We start from the raw sequence: 23827 nt of genomic DNA, 5'->3' as shown, positions 1-23827 counted from the left end.
TGAACCCAGCACCCCAGGTGTGCCCACACCAGAGCTGAGCAGAAGGGCACGATCACGTCCCTCGACTTGTTGGCATTGCTTTGCCTAATGCAGCCCAAGGTATCGTTCACCTTCTTTGCGGCAAGGGCACACTGCTGGCTCATGTCTGACCTGATGCCCCACCACGACCCACAATGGGTGCCACCCACCCAATGCCCAAATGCATTTCCAGACAGGTAGTCCCCCTCCTGTCCCGGCGCCTGGGTTGTTCCTCCCCAGTGGCCGGGCTCTGCCCTTCCCCTTGTTGAGTTGCTCTCCCTGGGTGTCCCCGGGTGCACAGAGCGCCTGTGCCCAGCTGGAGGGGCAGCAGGAGCTGTGGAGACACACACCCACCGGGGCGAGGGAAGCAGCCTGCGGAGGACGCCGAGGAAGCCGCAGGGAGGATCAGGGAGCAGCGTCCCGCCGGGAACGCCCGCTGCCACCTCACCTCTCGCTCGCCGCGCCGCATCGCGCCGCGCCGCTGGGACAGCGACGGGCTCCCGGTGTCACCCGGCGGCCGCCCCCGGCCCTGCCCCTGCCCCGGCGCTCGCCGACACCCGCGGGCGGGGGCGGAGGGCGGCGGGAGGTCCAGGCGCGGAGCCGAGCGCCGCCAGCCCGGCTCGCCCCGCACACGCTCGCACACCGCACACCCCGCCCGGCCGCTCCCGGGGCGCCCGCCCATGGCTGACAGGAGCCTGATCGAGGGCGCCGAGCCCCTGCCGCGCCGGGAGGAGGCTCCGGAGTGGGGCTACGAGGAAGGTGAGGAGCGGGCGGCGTCTCCGCCGGGGAGAAACTTTGTCCGCGGCCCGGGGAGGGGGAGGCGGTGCGGGGGTTTCAGCGGCGGAGCGCAGCGGGGTTCGCTCCCCGGCCGTCCCCCAGCGGGCGCAGGTCCGTCCCCGCCGGCGGGAGGGCAGCGCGGGGCGGCGGCCGCGGAGCCGCCGGGTCCGGCGGGGCAGCCCCTTCCCTCCCGGGGGCAGCGGCCGGACGGGGTCTGTCTGACCCGCAGCGCGTGCTGCCGGGTGCCTCCGTAACCACTTTCCCCTTGTGCTTCAGGAGTGGAGTGGGGGCTGATTTTCCCCGATGCTAACGGGGAGTACCAGTCGCCCATTAACTTGAACTCGAGAGAAGCTAAATATGACCCCTCGCTCCTGGAAGTGCGTTTGTCACCGAACTACGTGGTGTGTCGTGACTGTGAAGTGATCAACGACGGGCATTCGATTCAGATTGCCCTGAAGTCAAAATCAGGTATGCCGAAACATGGCCTTGGTTTTCCCGGCTAAAGCTTGTGTTGCCTGAAGACTCACTGTACTTACGTCCTGGAGTGTAGGAAAAGCAGCTTTTCCCAGCAGCGAGCAGTTGTGCCCATTCAGCATGGACTATGCCCGGTGAGAGTGTTGCTGTTGACTTTGGTAGGAAGAGGAGCAAGTGTTGCAATGGGAGTTGCAGATTTTGATGCCAGACTGGATGGTCAGTCAGATTGCTTTGAAGCATGTCCAGAATTTCCTCTTGTGATGGTGGTATCCAATTCACTGGCATTAGCAGCTGTCTGCATTCAGAAGCAGTACAGACTATTGCTAAGACAGTGGAGTGTCAAACTGTTCTGTACAGCTGACAAGATTTGTTCATGGTTCAAAGACCATGTAAGTTAAAAGTGCTTTTTCCCATTAATTTGAGTGGGTTCTGAATACTAAGTACGGAATTGGACAGCTTAAGATAAATACACCAGTTAAACATGCTCACAATATTGATGAGGACCAAGTAGAAGGCAGTCCTCATTTCTTAAACAATGACATTTTTGGTGTCCCTCATCAAATATGATTTAGACGCAAATAATAAACAATTCCAACATAAGTGAAATTGCAATATCTTACTCAGACCTTTCATCTGGGGAAAATATCCTATATGAAGGAGACAAGAAAGTAGGGAGAAAAAAGTCCATTTTGCTTTCCAGCACTGCAGTAGTTCTTACCATGTGTTTGGAAGAACCTCCATGTTATTTCAACCAGTCTTAGCTAGTAACAGCCCTTTGGGGGCATTTAAACAGCTGAACATTGTCAAACCATGAGACATTCCAACTTTTGTTTCCTTCTGAGAACTCAGTAATACTGGGAACTACAGCTGTGCTAAGTGAGGGAGTCAGTTCAGTTTTACACAGTTTTTTAGAAAGGAAGGGTTTGTTATTTTAATAATGATGCTTTCCTTTATAATTTCCTTTTGATGATAATTTCCCTGTATTTTTCAACACAGAACATTTATTTCCACGTAATTTTGCAGATTTGCAATAAAAGCGAGATGTTGTACTTCCAGTCAGTTTTACTGCCTTCTTCAGAATCAGAGCTCTTTCCCAAGGGATAAGGTTCTCCCTGCAGGATCAGAAATTCTTGAATTCTCCTGTGGAGGAAGTGAGAGTGACCACAAATGACCTCATCACTTGCATGCCAAAATGCAACTCCTTCCATCCTACCTTTCCCAAGGGCAGTTTGAAACTTAGTAGCGATAATTAATGAGATGGGACCAACGCACCTAAATGCCTTTGCAAAACCATTAAGAGAATTAGAAAAAATGAAAGACTTCTTTTTATACTTGAGTGCAGTGTGATGCCAGACAAATGAGTCTTAAATGATAAGAAAATGTGAAATAGAGAAAGTTTGCGACTGAAGTATGGAATGATGATTTAGGAAATCTTGGTTTAGTTTCACCTTTTCCTTAGATTTCATGTTATGTAATTTCCCATTCTCTATTTGTAAACTGGGAATAATTTGAGAGGGAAAAGACAACATTTCTTAAACCTACCAAGAGGAGAAAAGAGTTAATAAGCTGTGTTTGAACCTGGCCTAGTATTCTGGCCATTTTTCATGTATTGCAGAAACTCCTGCAGTTTCTTTTCCTCACAGGGGATCTCTGATGACAAATCCATTTAGCCACATTATTTTGATGGGAACTATTGAGCACTGAATGCTTTTGAAACTCTGTCCAATTAATGTACAAGAGATCCTCATCTACTGTAATTTTAACAGTCAAAGAAAAAGTTCTTTATGGAAAAAAGTAAACTGATTAAAATACACATTAAAAATAAATTTGTCATTACTGTGATTGATTTTATCCTTTAATTTGAGACACACAGTCCATATGGAATTCCCAAATCCTTCTCACTATTTAATTGCAAACATTTTCACAGCTGCTTTCATTTTGATGATGGAATATGTGTTGTGCATTAGGTGGAAGAACCATGACCAGCTATGAAATAGTTTTATCATGGGATCAAGTATCCTGACTGAAGCCTTGGAAATAAACTCTTTGAAGTTCTTGGAGATCCAGAACTACATCATATAGAGAACATTTGTTTTCGTTACAGTTTTTCTCAGAGCAATGTTTTAAAACAGAGAAAATGCTCAATTTTCCTAATTGAGATGATGATGATGATGCTTTATATTATCCTAATTGAGCCCTAACTGAGTACCACGATTCTTTTCATTTGTCCAGATTTCTTAAATACTTCAATGGGTTGTTTCCCTGAGTGTTCACCAGATTTGTAGATTTCCCCTCTAGGAGATATAAGTATAGATAGAATACAGATAAGGTTAAGATGCAAATCTGAATCTATAACTACATTTAGGACATTTCATTTTAGAAACTCTAATGGCTGTTAGATTAGTTATGAAGAATTATTAAAAGGATTAATTGGAATATTGACTTTTTATTCCCTCCAACATAATTGTTTATGAAAACCATAATTGATATGTTTTCTTTCAGTTTTTTTATAGTTCCATACCTTTGGTTTTATGTTTGTACAGTTGTAATATGGTTCAATTGCTAACTTATGTTTTAGTATTACACTATGTCTTGTGCTCCAAACTCAGGCTGTATAGTTTGTGTGTCAAAATAGCTATATATTATGGAACCAAATCCCTAAGGCTCTATTTCATGCAGTTAAATAATCCTTATCAATTATCAGAGATTGTAAAAGATTAATTCCAAGTCTATGAAATGTAAGTGGAATTTAATGGATTCTGGGGAAGACTGTGAATGCCCTTAAATAAAACTCAGCCCTGCCTAGAAGCCCGTATTCAATGATTTTAGTGGGAAGTTACCTCCAGCTTGTGGTGTAATATTTGATCTAAAGCAGATTCAGAAATCCCTGGGCAAAATGTTCCCGTTGATTAATTCCATAGCAGATTGGGCCTCACAGCTGCTTGCTTTTACTACTTATGGTGGAATTCTTTATTAATGCAAAAGTACTGAGCTGCTATATAAAATTTTTTGTGTATGTGTTGCGATTGTGGACAGATGCTTTTAAGAAATTCCAGATGTTTAAAAAAATGGAGTAAGGAAAGGCCTTGGCTGCCTAGAAGCTGTTTTTAAGTAAATGAGGCATGTTTTTTTGCTCCAGTGAATAGGTTTGATTATATTTCGGTATGGAGGAATTCTGTATCTCAGAAGCCTGACAGGTGGTATACGACTGAACACCTTTACCTAGCAAAATATTTGCAATCAAAAGTTTTCTATCTATTTCTGTGACCCATAGTAAATATAGGTGATGGAGGGTAAGCATTTGGACAGCCTGGAGGTAACTTCCCAGTTCAATTCAGAACCCCTGCCATCTGTTTAGAGTACACGGTTAATGTCTTGATAAGACCAATAAACATTCCCTCTTCTGACTGGTAAAGGCATAATTTTTTTATTTGGTGTTCTGCCTCATAAAACAAAGAGTTCAGTATGACAGCAGTTTTACTGTTTTTCATAACTGCCTCAGTTCATGTTCTGTACCTGCAAGGTTCTTCAGAAGTAGTGATGACAAGTCTGTCAACTTAACTCTTCTCCTCTCTGGTACCACTAATAATGTAGAAGACTGCCACAATCTCTTTGTTGTATTTGGAGAATATATTCAGTGGCTTGTCTGCTTTGAAAGACAAGTTCTTTACCACTTATCTTCTTTCCCAGTGTTAATAGGGGGGCCATTACCTCGGGGACATGAGTTTGAACTACATGATGTTCGATTTCATTGGGGGAGAGAAAACCAGCGTGGTTCTGAACACACGGTTAATTTTAAGGCCTTTCCCATGGAGGTAAGAGTGCACTGCACTGTATAACACCCATGAAATGCAAAAGATTTTACTTCATAGCCTGAATTCTTGGTAACCCCAAAGCAATTTCCTTTTATCTCAGCATGCTTTCTGTTTCAACTGCAAAGCTATCTTCCTGAGGTGTGCTTTAATGCAGGTAAATTAGGATATGCATCTGGAATAGAATGCCTCCAGCACTCATCGCATTGTATGATTAATTGGTCGTAAAGTTAACTTGCAGAATTATTAACTTCTTATTAGTGTTCTAACAAGATCTGCCATTTCAACACTTCCTATGTCACCTTGACTAATAGCTGTAGATGGGGAGAACTAGCCACTGGAAATATTTCCAAGGTGAGTAATAACAATTTAGGTCAATTTGGAGTAAGTGTAGAGCAATTTGTTCATGAAACAGCTTTACACAATTGAAAATTGAAGATTATGTGATAGTCCTGTGTATGTTCTGCAAGATCTCGAAGAAGCACAAGATTTTGAAATAAAAGCAAAGTGATAACAGAGTCTTAAAAATTTCAGCTGCTCATGGGGTTCATGTTATAGGCAACACAATATGCTTGGTCCTATTTCTCCTGCCCTCCAGCAGTGGTTTGTCATATTACTTCACTTCCCACTGTCCCATTGCTTACACCTGTCAAGGAATGGCTTGGACTATCCCTTAGATCCCGGGCTGTAAGACTAGTTTTAGCAGATACCAACCCTGATGTTTGATGATTTCAGCTTTGCATCTTTTATTTCATTTGTTGTGCACTATTTGTTTTAAAGAAAGTCAAGATTTTTCAGAGTTCTTTAAGTTATTTTTGCCTTATTTATCTATCATAATCCCTCATGAATCTGAAACTGTTTCTTTTTTTCACTGTGCTCAGTGCTAGGAAATTTATTATTGTAGTGTTCATGAGTGCCTGACTACTGGAATACAACTGTCTTATGGAAAAGAATATAAAGATATTAAAGAACATTAAAGCAACTACTGCAGAACTAAGTGTAAAAATCTTGTGGCCTTACATCATCAATCTAATTCTTAGGGATGTTCAAATAGTTTCTTTCAGAGTTATGGGTCAAATTCTGGTCTCTGTTATTCGCTGTTTTGTGCTGGTCCATCACAACTCCCCATATATTTACTCATAGGGGCTTTTCAGGTTGAATTGAGTCAGATCATGGAATCATTTAGATTGGAAAAGACTTTTAAGGTCAAAAAGTCCAACCGGAAACCTAATACTGCCACAGTCCTCCCCTAAACCATCTCCCTAAGTGCCACATCTATGTGTAGATCCCCTCTGCATGTTGATTCTAGGCAGGTCCTCGAAATGCAGAATTGCTTGAATGGGTAAGACTCATCAACCGAAGGGAAGACAAGGGAATGACTTCTGCATCCTGGTTACCTGGCATAATATATACATTATGATTTACATGGGCAGTAAGACCTTCAGGATACAGCAGTGTTCCCCTGAGGCTGGAAGTAGCCAGTTCATTATGAAACAGCTCTGCTTAGTGCTTTTCTTCGAGGCTGATCCGGCATGTGGTGGTTGGGAAATATTGAGATGAACTATGCTGAGCACTGTACTTGGGAGTCTATCAGGGTTTCCTGTCTCTTTGTTTATTAAGGGTCACTTGAAACAGTCTTGGTGCTATTTGGGAACAGTCTATTGATAATCTGCAGAAAACCTAGAATTATCTACTCCAGATCAGTCCAGAGAAAAATATGCTTGACCCAGAGATAGAAAACAACAAACTTAATAAGTCATGAAGGGATTTCATCCTTCACCTACTTTAAAAGCAGTACAACAGCTGCACAAACAGAAGTCTGGCACAGTTGAAGAACATCACCTGGAGGTGAGCAAGCCAGTGTTTTTCTGTTTCCTGCATCTAAGCAGCTTTCAACTAAACTCTAATTTCCAAGAAATAATTACTGATGCAAAAATTCTCTAGCAGAAAAAACCTGATTCATAATGCACTTTAAGTACAGTGTGAATGTTTCATTTTGTAAACAGAAAAATTCTTATGGTAGAAAATGGCCAGTTCATCACCTTTTTCCCCAAGCTGCAAGAAAGTGGAGAGCACTTTGTTTGACAGATAAACTGCATTTCCTTCTGCTGCATGCACAAAGAGCTGTTATATTAATTCCTTCTCAAATTGTCCAGATCAAATATTATACTTGAGCAATAATAAAATGGGTGCTTGTAGCCACTGTGAATGTTTATGTAGTACACCTGAGACTCCAGAATGGAAACTTTACTGTTTCCATTCCAGGCATAGTCTTTTTTTTTTTTTTTTTTTTGTACAGTGGCTTTGATCAATGGACCAGGAAATCTTATTCTCTTAGCTTTTGACATTGGCATTTGTTGGAAATATTCTGAGTGTATATTTGCCTTGATTTTCACTGGGTTTCACAGATTCACAGAATATCCTCATTTGGAAGGGACGCACATCACTCAATGAAGGGATTATCAAGTCCAGCTCTTAAATAAATGACCCATATGAGGATTGATCCCACAATCTTGGTGTTATAAGTACCATGCTCTAAGCAGCTGAGCTAAGTTTGTTGGTTACTGAACCCAAACAGCAATTGATGCCTATTATGGCTACATCCAAGCAATCTGGTGTAGTTTAGGCTTTTGTACAAAATAAGCTGGCATTTGTTTGTGAATCAGTGCATGCCTAGAAATATGTTGAGCACCAAGTGCATATGTCTGGGTCTTTTTCAAGTGTAACAAATCTAGTAGGACATTTTCCTAAGGAACTAGAAATTATTTCCATGGCAAATGATAAGGGTTCTCCTCTCTTTATGGGAGGAAAACAAGGGAATAAGCAGTTATATGAAAATGGAAGTGCTCGGTTTAAGTAGGTACATTAACAACACAACAGCTTGGCCTAGATTATACACTCTGCTATGCAAAACCTGAGCAGTCCTACAGAAATCAGCTTTTAGTTTGAAGAGATCTGAGATGACTATCTAAGACTAATTATTGACTGGAGCAGCAGTCTGGTTTTTTTAGGGCTGAGGACCCTACAGCTTTATTTTATTACACTGGACAAAATAGTTGTGTAACAGCTTCAGATTATCAGTGTAATGACCTTTGTAAAAGATGACTTTGAAAAAGAGTGTAATTTTTCAAAGTTTGGAACCAATCTTCAATTACTTCCTTACTCTCTTCATCTTTGGGACCATAGCTTCTTTTATAGACGTTAGGCAATATCCTGTATTAGTTGGGTAATATCCCATGATTCTAAGTGCAAAAATCCATTACTTCTTACTACACAGCTGGGGCCTTTGCATGTAGTTAGGATATATAGGTTGATGGGGAATTTGGTTAGACTACAAAGCTTGTGTAACCTCCGGAATAGCTTCTTGAACTAATACATATTGTTGAAAAATGTTCTTCATGTGGCTTGGAGGCTGAGTTGTTTTTTAATTTTTATATGAGGTTCAGCAAAGATGTGCTTTCCACCTTCCTTGACTGAAGACACCAGAATGTAGACAGTGATATGCCAGTGTTTTCATTTTCACTGAAAATTCTGTGTTTGCAGTAAGTCTGGAAAGCAGGACAAAACAATAAATAGTTGCCAAAAGTAAGTACGGCAACACCTGTTTTTAAACCAAGGAAAAGCAGAGTGCTGTATGTACCGATACTCCTCTCTCTTTCCCATGGAAACAAGAGCATGAAGGCTGTTCTTGCCCTTTGGCCAGAAATTGGAAGGAAACATTTGTGTGACTTTCTCCAGAAATCCTTCTCACCGAGTACCTCTACTGCATGTAAAGCAGTGCTACTTTGCCTTTTGGCCAAAGTAACGTTGACCACGACATATGCTAAATGTTTAGTAATGGTCTTAACATTGAGAGACTGTTTCTTGCCAGCAAATGGAACAGGGTACCAAATATCTCTGCTTTACAGTACAAATTTCCACAGAGCAGTGACATCCACATTTGCACATGTGACTTACCTGAAGCTGATTTAGGTGTAGGATAGAGAGGAAACCATTTGGCATCTTTATTCTTCTCCTTGATGCCAAGGGTATGGATTGGAGAAGAAGGAAAAGCAAATGAAGAAGTAATGAAACTGACTCTTTCCCTTACCTCTTTCCCTTATATAACAGGGAGATAGAGGAGGGCAGGAATTGCAAATTTCTGCTATTTATTTCTATTGTTGACAAACTGAAATGGGAGCAAAAATGAGTTCCCATTGTATCTGATCTCTGTATAAACACAGCATATTATAGTGCTGGGCTGAATGAAAAGTCAAAAAAGAAATGAAAGCCAGCAGGAGAAAGTAAAACACATGATAACATCAATACTGGTTTATGGAAAAAAAAAATGTTTTCACTACTTCTGAAATGAAGGGAAACAGGGAGAAATATGCCTTAAAGTTGCCTCTTCCTCTTAGTTACTCAAGTGGTGATGTGACCAAAGGCACAAACTGACCACAATGGCACATTTTTTTCCAGGCCGCTGCTCTGAAATAAAACTGTATCAGGGAAAATAAAAAGGTTCCTTTCACCACTTGCAATATAACAAGGAGGATAATTCTCTGTAATCCATCCTCTTTAAAATGTAGGATTACATTAGCTGTGAGCCATGTGAAAGCTCGCAGTAGAAGTGGGCTGGCAGAAAATAATTTAAAAAATGTTTCCAAGATGTCCAGGAAGATTAAAAACTATTATTGTCCGTCCTACATTTTTTGAGTAGAACAGAAGAAAATCTAGTTGCTGGAAGGACCAGAATCAGTTCTGGACAGGAATAAAAGCTGTTCCTTTCTGTTGCATAATGAAGAGGAGACTAATTAATTCAGTAGACTCTTTCAGAGTAACTGAAATACCTGCTGCAATGAAGGTAACATTATGCAAAACACATATGCTACCCTCGATTTGATTTAAACCATGAAGTGCTCCTTTCTTAACGAGCAATGGTGCCTAAAGTACTCATCTAACAGAGTTAAAGCTTTAGGGCTTCCGGTTAGGCTGTTAACATTGCACTTACCTACTAAAGTCTTTACAGTCTTCAGCATGAGGTTTTCTCTGTGCCTTGCTCTGAAATCAGATATCTGCAGACAGTACACCCCTTTTCTGGCATTTCTTGAGGGAAGGTATCATGCTTTCAACACAGAAATTTATTTTTTTGCCAACTTTTATTATTCTTTTCCGATGCTGTTTAACCTTGCCATCTCTTTTAATCATTTTCTTATTACCTTATCTGGGCTAAAAAATGAAGCTAAAGTATTTGTAACTGTAATGGAAGGCCTGGGAAACAGTGTGCTTTCCAGCCTGTCTCTCCCTCTTTATTCAGAGACCTACAAGCTGCAGAAAGACTGGGTAGGTGTGAATGGCAAGCAGAATTTAAACCATGATGACAGCAGTTTCTTTAATAGGACTATGATCCAAGTAATAAACTCTAAAAGATAAACAGAGGAGTAAATCCTGTTGCATTAGTTGGTTGCATTGATTGCCTGCTTGTGGAAAAAAATAATTAATTCCACTCATGTTGGCAGCACAAGACCTTTGAATGAAGGATATCTTGCCTAGGCACTCATGAATTTAACAGGAGGCAAAAAGAACAGATTCCAGAAGAGTTTACGTAGCATCATTCTGAGGTCTGGAACTCTGCTCAGAAATTGTCCAAGTTTTCTGGCGGAAAATTAACTTGTTACTAATAGTCTTGGATGATCTTCTAAATTTTGGAATCATTGCAGGTGAACACTCTTAGCTGTGGTTAAACACAGTGTGCCTTATAAGGAAATGATGACATTCGTGTAATAGTGATATCCTTGACAGGTTATGAATAAGAGTAATAATTGTTTAAAGTAGATATTTTCATTGGACAGTATCTAATTTTTGAGGACAGAATTGTGGAAAAACACAGGAAAATCATGCCAATATTTAAACAGATGTTTCCAGTTTTGTTTTCTAAATCTCAGTGATTTCTACAAAAGCAATTTTTTACATGTTGTGTGGATGCCACTGAGGAATGTAATAATAACACTTAGCTTTACACAGCACTCCATGGACAAAATTTGTCTTAGCACCAATTCCAGGACTGTCAGTGAATTGTGTTATGTGGGATCCTAGCCCCAAATGTGCAGGTGTTTAAGTATTTTTCTGCATTTTTCTATGTACCATACACTCTGCAATCCTCTAATTGATGTGACTTCTGTTGGGATTTTTTGTAGTGGGACAAAACTGTGAGATCTTTGTCTCCTCCCAATATACAGGGAAACATGAAACCAGCAATGAGATAAAGAAAAAATTACCATCATTGTAAAAGCACACATGATCAGCTTATGACTCCTGAGATTGCTAGTGCTTTAAGTTCTTTCAGTGTTATATTTTTATTGTTGTTGAAGGTTAATTTGACCTAAGTAGGCACATGCAGTCTCTGGAGTATACTTTTGTTTTGGGTAATTTGCCATTATGAGCTTTGATTGGCCCTTGTTTTGCGCACTCACGTATAGTTTTAATTTTCAGGGATGCACCTATGTGCTTTCTATTGTGAATTCTTGAAAGTAGGTGCAAAAATGGGCTGATGTAGTAGCACAAACATGGTTTTATCTTGTCTAACACCTGAAAAAAATTTAAGTTAAGCCCTGTGGAAAAAGGTACACTTCTTTAGAGGTAGCAAATGTGATTTCCCTTCTGTGTAAAATCTACAATATATTTATTGGATTGTGGAAGATATACAAGCTGACAGACACCAGGACAAAGAAGAGTGGTGTTAACAGTGTGTACTGAAGCCTCTTTATCTTTGTGTCTGTTTTTTAAGAGTGATTTGAGTTTTGTGTGGAGAAGCTTTGTGGCCCATATGCACCTAAACCACTTTTGAGGTGGTAGTTGCAACTGTCTGTGATTTGTAACTTCTACCAAGATGGAGAATTTCAGTATTCATTGAAGAAATAGAGTTCAAACTCAAAATGACTGAGCAGAATAGGACAAACTAATAGGAAAAAATTTGCAAGTGAAGAAAAGTTGGGTGAAGGAAGAGAGAATGTGAAGACAATGAGGAGCGACTGAAGAGAGCAACCCTTCTCTGGGCTCCCTGTTCCACCTAAACTCAGTTTATTGGTTTAATTCTTCCAGAAGCTCAAGTAGTTGTGTTCTGCCTGTAATAGAGGTTTTGCATCAAATTTTCTTGCAGCCCTGCTGGGCTAAGATAAGATGTTCAGTTGCAGCCTGTTTGGTGGCACTGCATCCTTGTGGAGACAGGTGTGTAACCTTGGACAGAAGAGCTCTTAGCATACCCTGTTTGTGGTAGCAACAATATAGACTCTGACACTTTTTAAAAATATGTGATTCTTTTCCATTCCTTGAGCAGATTTGCAGCTTTGCCTTCTCCTTGCTCTACTTTCTTACACAATTGTCTTGCTGACAGTGCCTGTATGTGTGGATATAGAGGGTGCTATCAGACAACCCTTACAGAAAACTGTCCCCAACTCTAGCAGAATGGCTGCTTATGTAGCTTACGTACTTATTTCTGCTGTGAGAGAAGACCTTGTGTAGCCTATTAGAAGAGGGGACTTCAGAACAGGATTTAAACCTATTTTGGAGCTCAACAAGTTTGCTGTTCAAGTCTTTGCCACTTTTCTTGGCTGTGTGCCCTTGCTGTGATTTGCTGCAGCTGTACATAATTTTCTAACTTCTGCCATGATCTTTGCTGGCATTCTGCATGTATTTTGCTTCAGTTTCCTGCTGTCTTGGTTTTCCTATTTGGTTTTCTTTGGCACTTTGCCCTAACCACTAGGCCTAGCTGTTTTGCTATCTAAAACTTATCACTTGTTGAAGATGGGGAAAGGAGAGTCCTTATTTTGTTGTTTTCCATGCTGCATGCTTGGGTCAGGACCAGTTCCTAGACTGGCCCCAATGTATAAGTAAATACTCTAAAAAACAGAAGTAATAGCTTTCTGATGATAACCCCAAATTTTGTGTTATTTGTGCTAATGGTGCACTCATGGCCCTCAAGAGGTAAAGGATGAAACTTGTAGATCATCTGAAAGCTGAAAACCTTGGGAGGCTTCCACAAGTATTTGCTGTTATGCCTGAGTGCGTCACAAGCACAAATAATGTAATCCTTAGAACATCAGTGCAAAGGAGATGAGTTCTGCTATTGCCAAGGAACTGGTTGAAAACAAGGTCAAAGGGATTAAATTGTTTGGCCATGGTCACACATGAGGGAGAACTGACTCATGATTCCTAGATGCTCAAATTCTAGTAAGACTTTCAGACACTGTAGTGTTGGAATACCTAACTTGGGTTGTAAATCCGGGTTCAGTAATTTAACCACAGGGCTATCTGATGCCCTAGTCCATAGACCACACTGTTGTCAATGAGATACTGATCATTCCTGCCTTTTTACTGTTCCATCATTAAGCCATGTAATGAACCGAACTGGGGAACAGCTAAAGGTTAGCAAAGTTTGTGGAGTACATGGAACTATGGAAGGGGAGAAAAGTATAGCACACTATTATGCAATCCACAACACTGAAATTCAAGAGAAAACTGTTGGAGAAGCATAACAAAGTTTATTATTTCAAAGGAAGTTTAGCCAACGTTACAGGAAAACAAAAACCTGACTGAGTTTCCTAGAGGAGTGTGCTATGGAAGAACCACTGCTCACTGGATAACAGTCAAGATTATGACTTAAGAAGATAATATGCAGCTGCACATTCTCATATCTTAAGACAGACCATTACCTTTGAAACACAGAGAACTTTGGGATTCAAATCAGTTATTAACAAAACTTGGCAAATTAACAGGGAGGGAGTGTTTTCTGCCTTCATGAGACAATCTACCATTGAAAATTAAATTGGTGGTTTAAAACCTTCCACATACAGACAGTCTGGTTTTAAATCCAAGACAACAGATTGCAGGCAACACTTTGGAACTGGACATGCTTTTATTAAATGCTTAGTCGTATAAATAACACTTCCAGAATTAAATACTTAACCTATAGCTCTTTGTGTTTTCTGTCTTCTTGATGATATTGCTAGTCTGTAATATCATCAACTATCCATCAAGGTCCGGTCTTTTTTCCAAGCCTCACCCTATCTAACTATGGAGCTACAAAAGCACATGCAGACACACACATGCATGCCCTCAGGCTGGCAAGAACCCAGACTGAAGGTATGATGGAGAGTCCTGTAGTAAAACCTTTGCTTTTTCCTTCCTGGCTTTCATATTTCAAAGGAAGGAAAAAGAAAGGCCTGAAAGTATATTTGTTTCTGTTAGCACAGGTAAAGGCAGACCCAGGGCATTTCAGCCTACATGTTTGCTGGGGCCAAACATGGTATCAGGGAACAATAAGCTGCTGTGGTGCTCCTTGCTTCACACACTGAGCAGAAACTTGGCACAGTGAAGAGCCTGACAGTAATAACTGTGTAGCTGTTTAGTTTCTTACTATTAGGTTGATATTGAAAGTTGGCAGCATAGAGACAGGGATATTTGGCCTTTTTCAGTCCTTCCCTTAGCTTGTATACTTACATTACTGTTAGAAAAATATTAATTTTGATTAATTCCTGTTTTATTTTAATCTTCTGTGTGTGCCAGTAGACACAAGCTGTGCTTGTAATTTCAAAAGTGAAGAAAAAATAAATACACACAGATGACAAATTATGTATCCTCAGTTTCCCCTACACCCTATGATGGTTTTGCCAGTGATTTTCCTAAGAAATAGGCAAGTTGCAGTTGCATTAACCATGAATATTCTTCTTTTGTTTATTATTTTTTTAAACCTTTTGGCTTCTTTTCCCAGAACAGAAAGAAGAGCACTTGTTGGATTTTTATGGTTCCCATTACTTTTCTTTTTAGCTTACTGTTTGTAGCTGTTGTGTTTTGAGTTTTTCCATGTACATCAGTACTTCCTGCTGTTAATTTCATTTTTTTAATGGACCAGTAGTTCTTTGTGTAAAATGAAATGAGGATGCTGTGTGTGATTAGACTTTTCAAAGGGAACAGAGATTCCTGTTTAATATTAGATGTTGCAATGTTTTTATTATTCTGTTATGTCGATCCTTCTTTAGTGAGTTCACCAAAAGAAACTGCAATAATGTTTCCTGAGATGCTGAAAATAATTCAATAGTCCCACCATTCATTACCTTTTGAGTGGCACATCTGAAGGTATGCCACACAATTGCTTAGACTACTTCTGCTTTCACTTGGCTGGCTCGTTTGGAAAGAGAATGGATTTTGGAAGGTGTCTTTGCAGTCCTTTCTGTTAAGATACAACAAAAACCCCTCTTTTTACAGCAGTTCTTCTTTCTTTCAAAGATGTTCATGGAGAGGGGAGCACCAGTCAGCAAAGGTTCTGGACTATCCTGGTGTCCCAGTCAAGCATTTGTTCAGCATGTTTTAGCAGTGAATTTAGCTTTTGACCTGAAACATGTAGTGTCTCACACTGAGATTGCAAAGCTGTTTAAACAGTATCTCCAGGATACCTTGTGCTCTGCTCCATCTTGATTTATGTGCACCTAATTTCTCTGATCTTAGATTACAAACTTCTTTGTTCAGGGAATGTCATCTTGTTCTGAACATACTTGGAGCCTGACGATTAATGCGCAGACTAGATCTGCTCGATCTTTAACACTTTCAATAAATTATAACAAGCAGAAGTTCAGCAGAAACTGTGCTTTCTCTTCTACATTATATTAGTCAGGAGATTTTTAATGCTAACAGTGTTGTCATCTGTTTTCATTGGCACTGCTTTCAGTTGTGTCTCTTAGTGGTGAAATTAGTGTTGCTTTCACAGATAGGCAAAGAGTTCCCTTGACGTAATTTTTTCATTACAATCATCTGTGTATGGAATTTTAAAGAGGATTTAAATTATACTGAAATTCAGTGGCAATTTGGCACCTATCCACTATAGAAGCCTTGAAAAATTCAAGTCTGGAAGCATAAACCAAGCGCACTTATTTATAACCTAATGACATTCTCATCCTCTTCTTCTTCATTTTGCCCAGAGTTCATGATCTAGTAATTATCTTCTATTTGCATTTTCATTTTCAAAGGAAGCATGTTTACTTTGACTGAACTTGTAATGTTTAACCATGAAGACTTTGTTACTTTATGGGTATTTGTTTCTTTGTTTTGTGGCATGAAGTATGTACACTTACTCTTGCTTCTCCTAAGATATTTTCAAGCAGCCTGTGTATCAATTCCGGTAACTTTATTTTCCTAAACCTCTCCTTCAAGCTGTTAATAACTAACTTTCTGGTTTTTTAATCACTTTTCTGTAAGCTGTGTGCCCTGGTCATATCCTTGGTTTGGTCTCCTTGTGAGGATTTTGAACTTAATTACTGTATGTTATGGTCACTGCCAACAGCTTAGTCAATTGCTTCCTGAAACAACTCAGTGCCAGGTCAAGTATCAACTCATAAATTCTTGTGCACATGTAAAATAGCAAGACACAATTTTCCACATTTTGTTCTCCTGAGATGTTGCTTACGCAATATTTGTGCTGTTGAAATTACACATCATTATTGTACAACTAGACTGTGTTGCCTTCCATTATTACTAGTTAAAATCCTCAGCTTCGTTTCATCCCCCTCAATCCAGGGAAAAGCCTTCATGCTGGTCCTAGTTAGTAGACAGAGTTTGCCATTTTTACTGTTCCCTACTCCACTTTTATGGCATGTTGTGACTGGAACTGGAATATACTGATCCCTGGCAAACTTGGGTGAGTCCAGGAGAACATTTCTTATCTCCACAATCTTTAGCAGAGAAATTCTAAAATTAATTCTGCTTTAATTTACCTTAGAGATACAGATTTATCCCTGAGATGGTGTTTACGTGGAATCAAAAGGGAGTTTCAGCTACGCTCTTTCTCAGCAGTGACAGAAAAAAATTTCTCAAAATCCTTGAGAGATTTGTTGAGAGGCGCCTTCTATCCTGTAATATTATTAGACTAAGCAGACTTTTCTGGAGCTTGTAATTGCTGGTTGCACAGCTAACAAGGAATAGCTGTATATCCTAGTTCTGAGCAAGGAACAAAGGTTACTACAAGATTAATTTACACATGATGCAGTATGCACTGAAGAAAGAAGCTTTTGTAATAATTAGCCTCTCAGTCAAGAGTGTAGAGAGTGGAAAAAATGCAATGGGTGATTGTGCCAGCTGCATAGATTCAAGCAAGCCCACTGAAGATTGTGTCCCAATCAGATATTCTAATAGATCTAAAGAGGAATTATTTAAAAATTATGGTCTTCTACTGTGCAGAGAGCACAAACAAGAGCCTGTTAAACAGAAGAATCCTCTATGCCAGAAGCTCTTGCCATACGGGCTATGGTTGCCAATTAAGTTGAGGCAGGACCTACATCCAGGTTGGGCAGGTGTTTCATGTTGCCTCTTGCTGCCTGAGCTGCCAGTGGTTTTCTCAGGCCCCTGTAGAGCCTGGTTCTGGTGCCAGGGGTTCAGGACACTTTCTACTATTGGCACATTTCCCCTAGACTCCTATGGAGCGTGAGCTTGGTGCTCTGTTCCAAACTGCCTGACTTAGCCAGTGGACACACAGCACAGTGAACAGTGTTTTATAGGGATCCCAATAGCAAATTAGGGTTTCAGTAGTTTAGCAGTAAGTATTCATAAAGAAAGGAATTATAGCATATGAGCTGCTTTTTATGGCAGCAGGACATTTCAGACTGAGCAGGTTTACAGCAAATTCGTGACATTAAGATCATACAAGAGTGCAGAAATGTTGGAGCAGAGTCTTTCTCCTCCTCTTACCATTAATCAGATACGTCATAACAGATGATGAGCCGTGATTTATTTCAGAATGTGTTCCTGTAAGGAATTAGCCTGTGTCATGTTTGGTCTGACATTTGGGTGACACAAGGACACCAGCATGTCACAGTAAGGGACAGAGCTAGTAGCAACTTTCCTGACATTGTAAGAGTTGGGCAAGCTTAGTTGAAAGTAAGCTTAGGTGAAACATGGCCATTCACACTGGTGGATGACTGAGGAGGTCTGAGATAGAGGCATCATTCAGGAGGCAATCAAGAGATGCTAATCTGGCAGGCACAGACCATTCATGCCTGGGTTCCCAAACAGAGAATCCTGAGGAGTGTGAAAGAACAAGAGGCAAGGGACACGGGTTGCAACAGGAGAGATTCTGATTAGGTAGAAGGAGAAATAAATTATGGGGGAGGTCAAGCACAGAACAGGTTATCTGGAGACCTCCATCGTTGGCTATATGCAAGAGTTAGTTGGACAAGGACCTGAACAACCTGACCTGACTTTGAATTAGTAGCTAACTTTGAAGTTGGTGCTGCTGCGAAACACCTGAACTTCAGAGGTTACTTCCAACATAAATTATCCTGTCATTATATATTTTATGTGTGAGCTGGGAAAGTAAGGTCATCAACAGAGCTTAAAAGATCATTTTTGCTCTTGGTGAGTTTAAGACCCTGCAGATTTCCACAGAGTAGTCAGTGCCCCAGACAGGGAAAAAATGTACATTTTTGTAACTGTGTTTTTTATTGAGAGACACTGGTTTCCAGAACTGATGAATGTGCTATGTCATATAGAGAGACTGATTCCTGCTGAAATCTGTCATCCCAGGACTCCAATTCTGTATAAAAATCTTCTATCAAGCCTTTTCATATTGACGTAGAAGGTATTTCTGTGGTAGAGAAAGGAATGGATTTAAGGGGTAGGGTTTTCATTTGATCAATGTTTATTGATTTTAAAGCCAGAATCTCAGGTCCTTACTCAGTTATGAGAAAGTCTTGTTTTGAGACAGGCCCCTTCTTAATGTCTGTCAGCTTTTCCTAAAAAAGGATTGGGTTCAGTAGTCTTTTGGTTGAGTGGGGACTGGATGAAGATTGAGAAGTTTCTTAGAATGTGTTCCATACAGAATAATCCTTCCAGAGGGTTTGTTCTGCTACCTGGAATGATTTCTTAATCTTCACTGTGTAGGAGAGTGTCTCCAGCTGTTCACAGAGAAAATCAACTTTATCAGCACTTTATTATCATTTGCCTTCATGAGTTTTCAGTTTATCTGATTTTACAGAAGTTGCTGCTACAATTCTTTGATTACAGCTGTAATGTTAAAAGGCTCAAAATTATTATTTTTTCAAGAGAAAAGTGGATTTTTTGAGTGCTAAGGATTTTCTGATTGCCTTCTGATGTTTTTGTAAAAATAACTGTCTGGCATGTCAAGCCAGCCACTGATAATCAGTAACAGCGTAGCTGACTCATTTTGGTTGTGTAGAACCATCATAACTACCAAGTATCAAAACATTACGCACAAGGTGAGCAGAGCCTTTTCTGCCAACCTGACATGTGTGGCTGCTTTGTATTCTGAATGAAAACTACACCATGGGAAGCTGCCAACGCACTGCAGCTGATTGTTTAAAAACCCCTGCATAGTTATGTTCATATCAGGGGCTGGCACCACTTGTGAGTGTGCACTTTTCAAACAGGTGTCTCAAATAAATGTAAAAGTGAAGGTTAACAAAATATAGGACATTAATAGCCTCTGTGATTATTCCTAGTTGTGAGATATAGATTCATGGATATGATGTTGTCCATGTGCATGGGCATTATATCACATTGACAATTTCAAGATTTGTGAAAGTACTCTGGTCTTTGTGCACATCTGATTCCCATAAATATTAACAAGAGTTATAGGCCATGTTGTTTGTGATCTGTACTCTCAAGACTTCAGATTTTGTAGTGTTTGTAGACTTGTTGCCATCTTTTTTTGAAACTGTTATCTGATGTTTATATCTGATGTTCTATTACAAATAAAAAAGAACACACAAAAGAACAGCTCTAGAGAACCACAAATACACAGGATAAAACATGGTTTAAAAAACCCACACACTTTACTACAAACACTTACTACTTCCTTGCTACCTCACTGTCTGAATGACTTTTTTTCATGTACTTCCCTCCCTCTCTCCTTCCCTTTTTCTCTTTCCAGCTGTCACTCTGTTTTCCAGCACTATTCTTTTTCCTCTCTTCCCCCATCTCCCTTCCCACCTTCCTCCTTCCCTCCCCTCCCTTCTTTCCTCCCTTTCCAACTTCCTGCTGGTCTGTCTTGCAGCACTTTTCTCAAACACCACTTCCCAAATCATGCTGTGACACTTCACTGGAACAGACTTTGTGTTTACTATCCAGTGTCTACTGCCTCCCATGTATTAATGCATTAACTCCTTTGCTCTTTACCATCCCTTTCTTTCAGCATTATCCCTAAGGTGGTCCTCAAACCACTTTTCTCTGCTTGACTTTCTCTATGTTTAACCTTTTCTGAAATCGCTTCTACTCTTACTACTGACATTTGAGTGATTCATCTTGGGAGGTAGTGTGTGAGACAAGTGGCGTTATGATAGTACAGTCAGTCAGTCAAAGGTGTGTTTGGACAGCCTGTGTCCATAATAATTCTCCTACCTTGGGAGAGAGCTGGCTGGCTGGGAGGCAGTGTTGGTGGATTTCATTAGCTGACATTATTTCAGAATTCAGATTGAAGGAGTTGTTAAATCATCAACAGTATAGTCATTCACACCTTTGATGTGCATTTTTAGTAACTGGCTGCACATCACTTTATCTGCAACTTTATCTGTGTCTTATCTTGGTGTTCCTGATATTTACAGTAGTAAATCCACTTATCCCTACATGCACAGCCATGAGCATACACATATGTGTAGTCATGCATGTGCACACACAACATGCTGAGGCTTTGTTAATTGATGTTAATTTCTGGTGTGTCTAATTACAAATCATATTTCTCTATTGCTCTATTTGCACTGCTTTGTTTTAGCTTCATCTAATGCACTGGAACTCCACACTGTACAGCAGCATTGATGAGGCAGTAGGGAAGAAGCACGGCATAGCAATTATTGCTTTGTTTGTGCAGGTAAGTTTCCTGTGTTACACTTGTTACAATGCACTGCCATTTGTCTGAGGGTAATGAGGTCCTTTCCATGTTATTTAATTTTTAATGATTTCATAGCAGAAAACAATGTATGACTGCTGGTATTCTATTTGAAAGATATTTTTCAGTCGTGTCTTCTATATGTGAGCTAAGCAATTAATTCTTGTTTAAACAGGATATTGGAAGTATGTTAGTTAAAGAAGGGATAATACATAGTTAGGCATGTTTCTGTGGCTCTGGCTATAAGTAGACATCCAATCTCCATTACTCTGAAGGCAGGATGAGGGCTTTCAGGAGGTACAAGTGATTCACTATGTCTGTGATGTATTTCTTTTTATTACTGGCCAGTTCTGCTGTTCAGGGATTGAGGAAATAGACAGAGGAGAGAAGGAAATAGAGGAGAGGAGGAAAGATGAAAAAATAAGGCCTACTAACCCACTGGCACTTCTGAAAAGTGGTAGTAGAATTGTGCTTTCCTGAACACAGGGACAAGTGTGTTTCTTCACACAGGACAAATGCAAGGCGGAGTCATATTACTTCTTCAGAGATTGAGTGTTAACAAGACTTGCCAGAGACCCTCAGAAAAGCCTGCAATGAGGAGGCTTAAAGTTTCGTGGGGACAATGAAATTTGGGAAGTTAGCACTAATATAATTGCTCTTGAAGGTTTATCAAGGTCTGCACCCTATAAAGATTTTCAGATTTAGTTCTCAAACACGAGATTCTCATCTTCCTCATGAGAAATGGCAAACTGTTTTATTTAAATGGGTTTGGAGGAAGAGGTTCGGAGTTCATGCTTAGATCAAATGGATTTTCTTCACAGTGATATTATTAATTTGTCATATTTCATAATGAGTTTATGAGTGCCTTTGAGCTTTACCTCTGAATTTAAAGGTACATTGGTTACTGCCTCAACACTCAGATAGAACTGCTAAAAATGGAAGTTAGAAAGTCTTCAGTTTTGTGTCCTAGAGGGCTGTGTGATAATTGCTTATGTAAGTCACCTTCTCATTACAGCAGAGGTAACCTTCGAGACAGTTAGAAAGTTACATAGAAGTTCTTAAATAAATCTGAAACTTCAATGATACATTTTCCATTTCTGGTCTCTCACTTGCATCAGTGGTCTTAAGCATTCCAAAAAGACTTTTTCATTAGCCAAGAAAGGCATCATATAATTACAATTGACCAAGGAAAAATAATATTTAAACTATTTATTAAAGGAACAGGGAGAGGAAATTTGGTGACCATTTTTTTCTTGGTAAAGGCACGAAAAAATAATTTTGTACCACAGTTCTCAAAATACATTATTTTAAGGTCAGTGAAAATATTTTCACTGACTTAAGTGACAGCCCTTGGGGATTAACAATTTAGAAGCAGCATCTTTGAAGTGGCTTCAATATCTTTTATGCACTTTGAAGGTTTTAAATTGAAATTCCATTCTAAAACAAAAGAAAATGCTCTTAAATTCCTAGAAATAACAAAGTACCTTTTGTTGACATTCAATTGTTTCCTTCCAGTGGCTACTGTGTCATTCTATTCCAAGAGAAACAAAAAGCAAACAAAATTTTCAGGGTCTAGCTCTCCCATTCTCACTCATGCTGGCTTATTTCCTCACCTCATGTATGTACATGTTGGCAAAGAAATCCAGTGGAAGGCCACTCTGCATCTCATGATTTTGACAATGTTTTCTGAAGGCAAAACTAGGGTCCTGCAGTGGGTGATTTGAGTCAGAAGCAGCTGAGTTTAGTGCGCAGGGTGAGCAGCATTGATATAAAATTAGAATCTCTTATATCAGTGTGTTTCTTTAGAGCCTCATTTTCTGTGCCTTACAGGCGTTTAGTAGAGGCAGTGCTGCAGCCTGCCGGGAGCCTGGCTTTCGCTGGCAGAATCCCAGAGATGCTGGGAGAGAGGGAATCTGCCATTCTCCACTCTGCAGGCAGGAAAAAACTCCCCCGAGCTCCAGAGATACCTTGGGAGAGATTTACAATGCTATGGGAACAGATTCAAAAAGTGTCTGTTGTGCTTGTTCACTCTGTTCCTTTCTGTGTACTTTTCTGACAAAAACTGGTAAGGACAAACTGTATCCTTGGCATTTATATGCCACAATGCTGCACAATCTTGACTCCACATAGAGTGGATGCTGCAAAACAGGGTTAATCAAAACTTAGCAGACTTAATTATGACTATTTCTCTTGTTCTGTAAGTTTCTGTCTCTGCTTTAAAGTTATTTAAGCCCTGTTTACTTTTGGCTGGTGGTTTTATAATGATTTAATTTTTTGGAGTTGTCATGTATCTGTGTATTTGATTAACACAAGGTTGTGTAGCTAAACTAAAAACAGCTATAGTACTTACTGTTCTGGTTGACCTGTGTTTTGCCTCACAGTTTCTGAAATACCAAGATACTGAAACTCACCTTTGCTTTGCTGTATTTCAGATAGGAAAAGAGCATGTGGGCCTAAAGGCTGTAACTGAAATTCTTCAGGACATCCAGTACAAGGTAAGGTGTTTCTGAAGCAATGCTTCCTTCAGTGACTAGAGAGACAGTGAGAAAAGGGTCTGTATGGAGCCAAGAGAAAGATTTCATATGTGACTGTAGTAAAACCACATGTAATAGCCATCATTTGGTGGCCTGCATGAAAGCCTCAGCATTTTACAGTATTCAGATAATATACATTTTTAGTACTTCTTCCCTTTTCTGGTGGCTAGCAAGTTTGATCTGTACCAGTAACTGATTGCAAGTCCTACCTTTACAGTGATTTTCATGGAGTTAGTGTGAGTGCAAGCACTGCAACATGCTTAGTGAACACCAGAAGCCATATCTCCAAACTTACCTGGTTTTAATTTGTAGAGGAAAAGAACAGATGAACTGAGCACCCATATTAA

At 40.0% G+C, this 23827-nt stretch overlaps 1 protein-coding gene across 2 annotated transcripts in view; it reads left to right on the top strand.

Annotated features, from left to right (window-relative positions):
• The first annotated feature begins 604 nt into the window (after positions 1-604).
• CA8 (carbonic anhydrase 8) overlaps positions 605-23827 on the top strand; it is a 48421-nt gene continuing 25198 nt past the window's right edge. Inside the window, exons 1-5 of one of the 2 annotated variants that reach the window (XM_039549747.1) lie at positions 605-777; positions 1072-1263; positions 4960-5084; positions 20833-20928; positions 23379-23441. In XM_039549747.1, coding sequence (XP_039405681.1) covers positions 699-777; positions 1072-1263; positions 4960-5084; positions 20833-20928; positions 23379-23441 — 555 coding nt within the window. In that variant the 5' untranslated portion in view covers positions 605-698. The remainder of the gene's footprint in view (positions 778-1071; positions 1264-4959; positions 5085-20832; positions 20929-23378; positions 23442-23827) is intronic. The other variant, XM_039549748.1, reaches the window with a different exon arrangement.

This window comes from Corvus cornix, chromosome 2, assembly GCF_000738735.6.
Source record: "Corvus cornix cornix isolate S_Up_H32 chromosome 2, ASM73873v5, whole genome shotgun sequence".
Taxonomy (NCBI): domain Eukaryota; kingdom Metazoa; phylum Chordata; class Aves; order Passeriformes; family Corvidae; genus Corvus; species Corvus cornix.
This window is presented reverse-complemented; position numbering and strand designations above follow the sequence as displayed.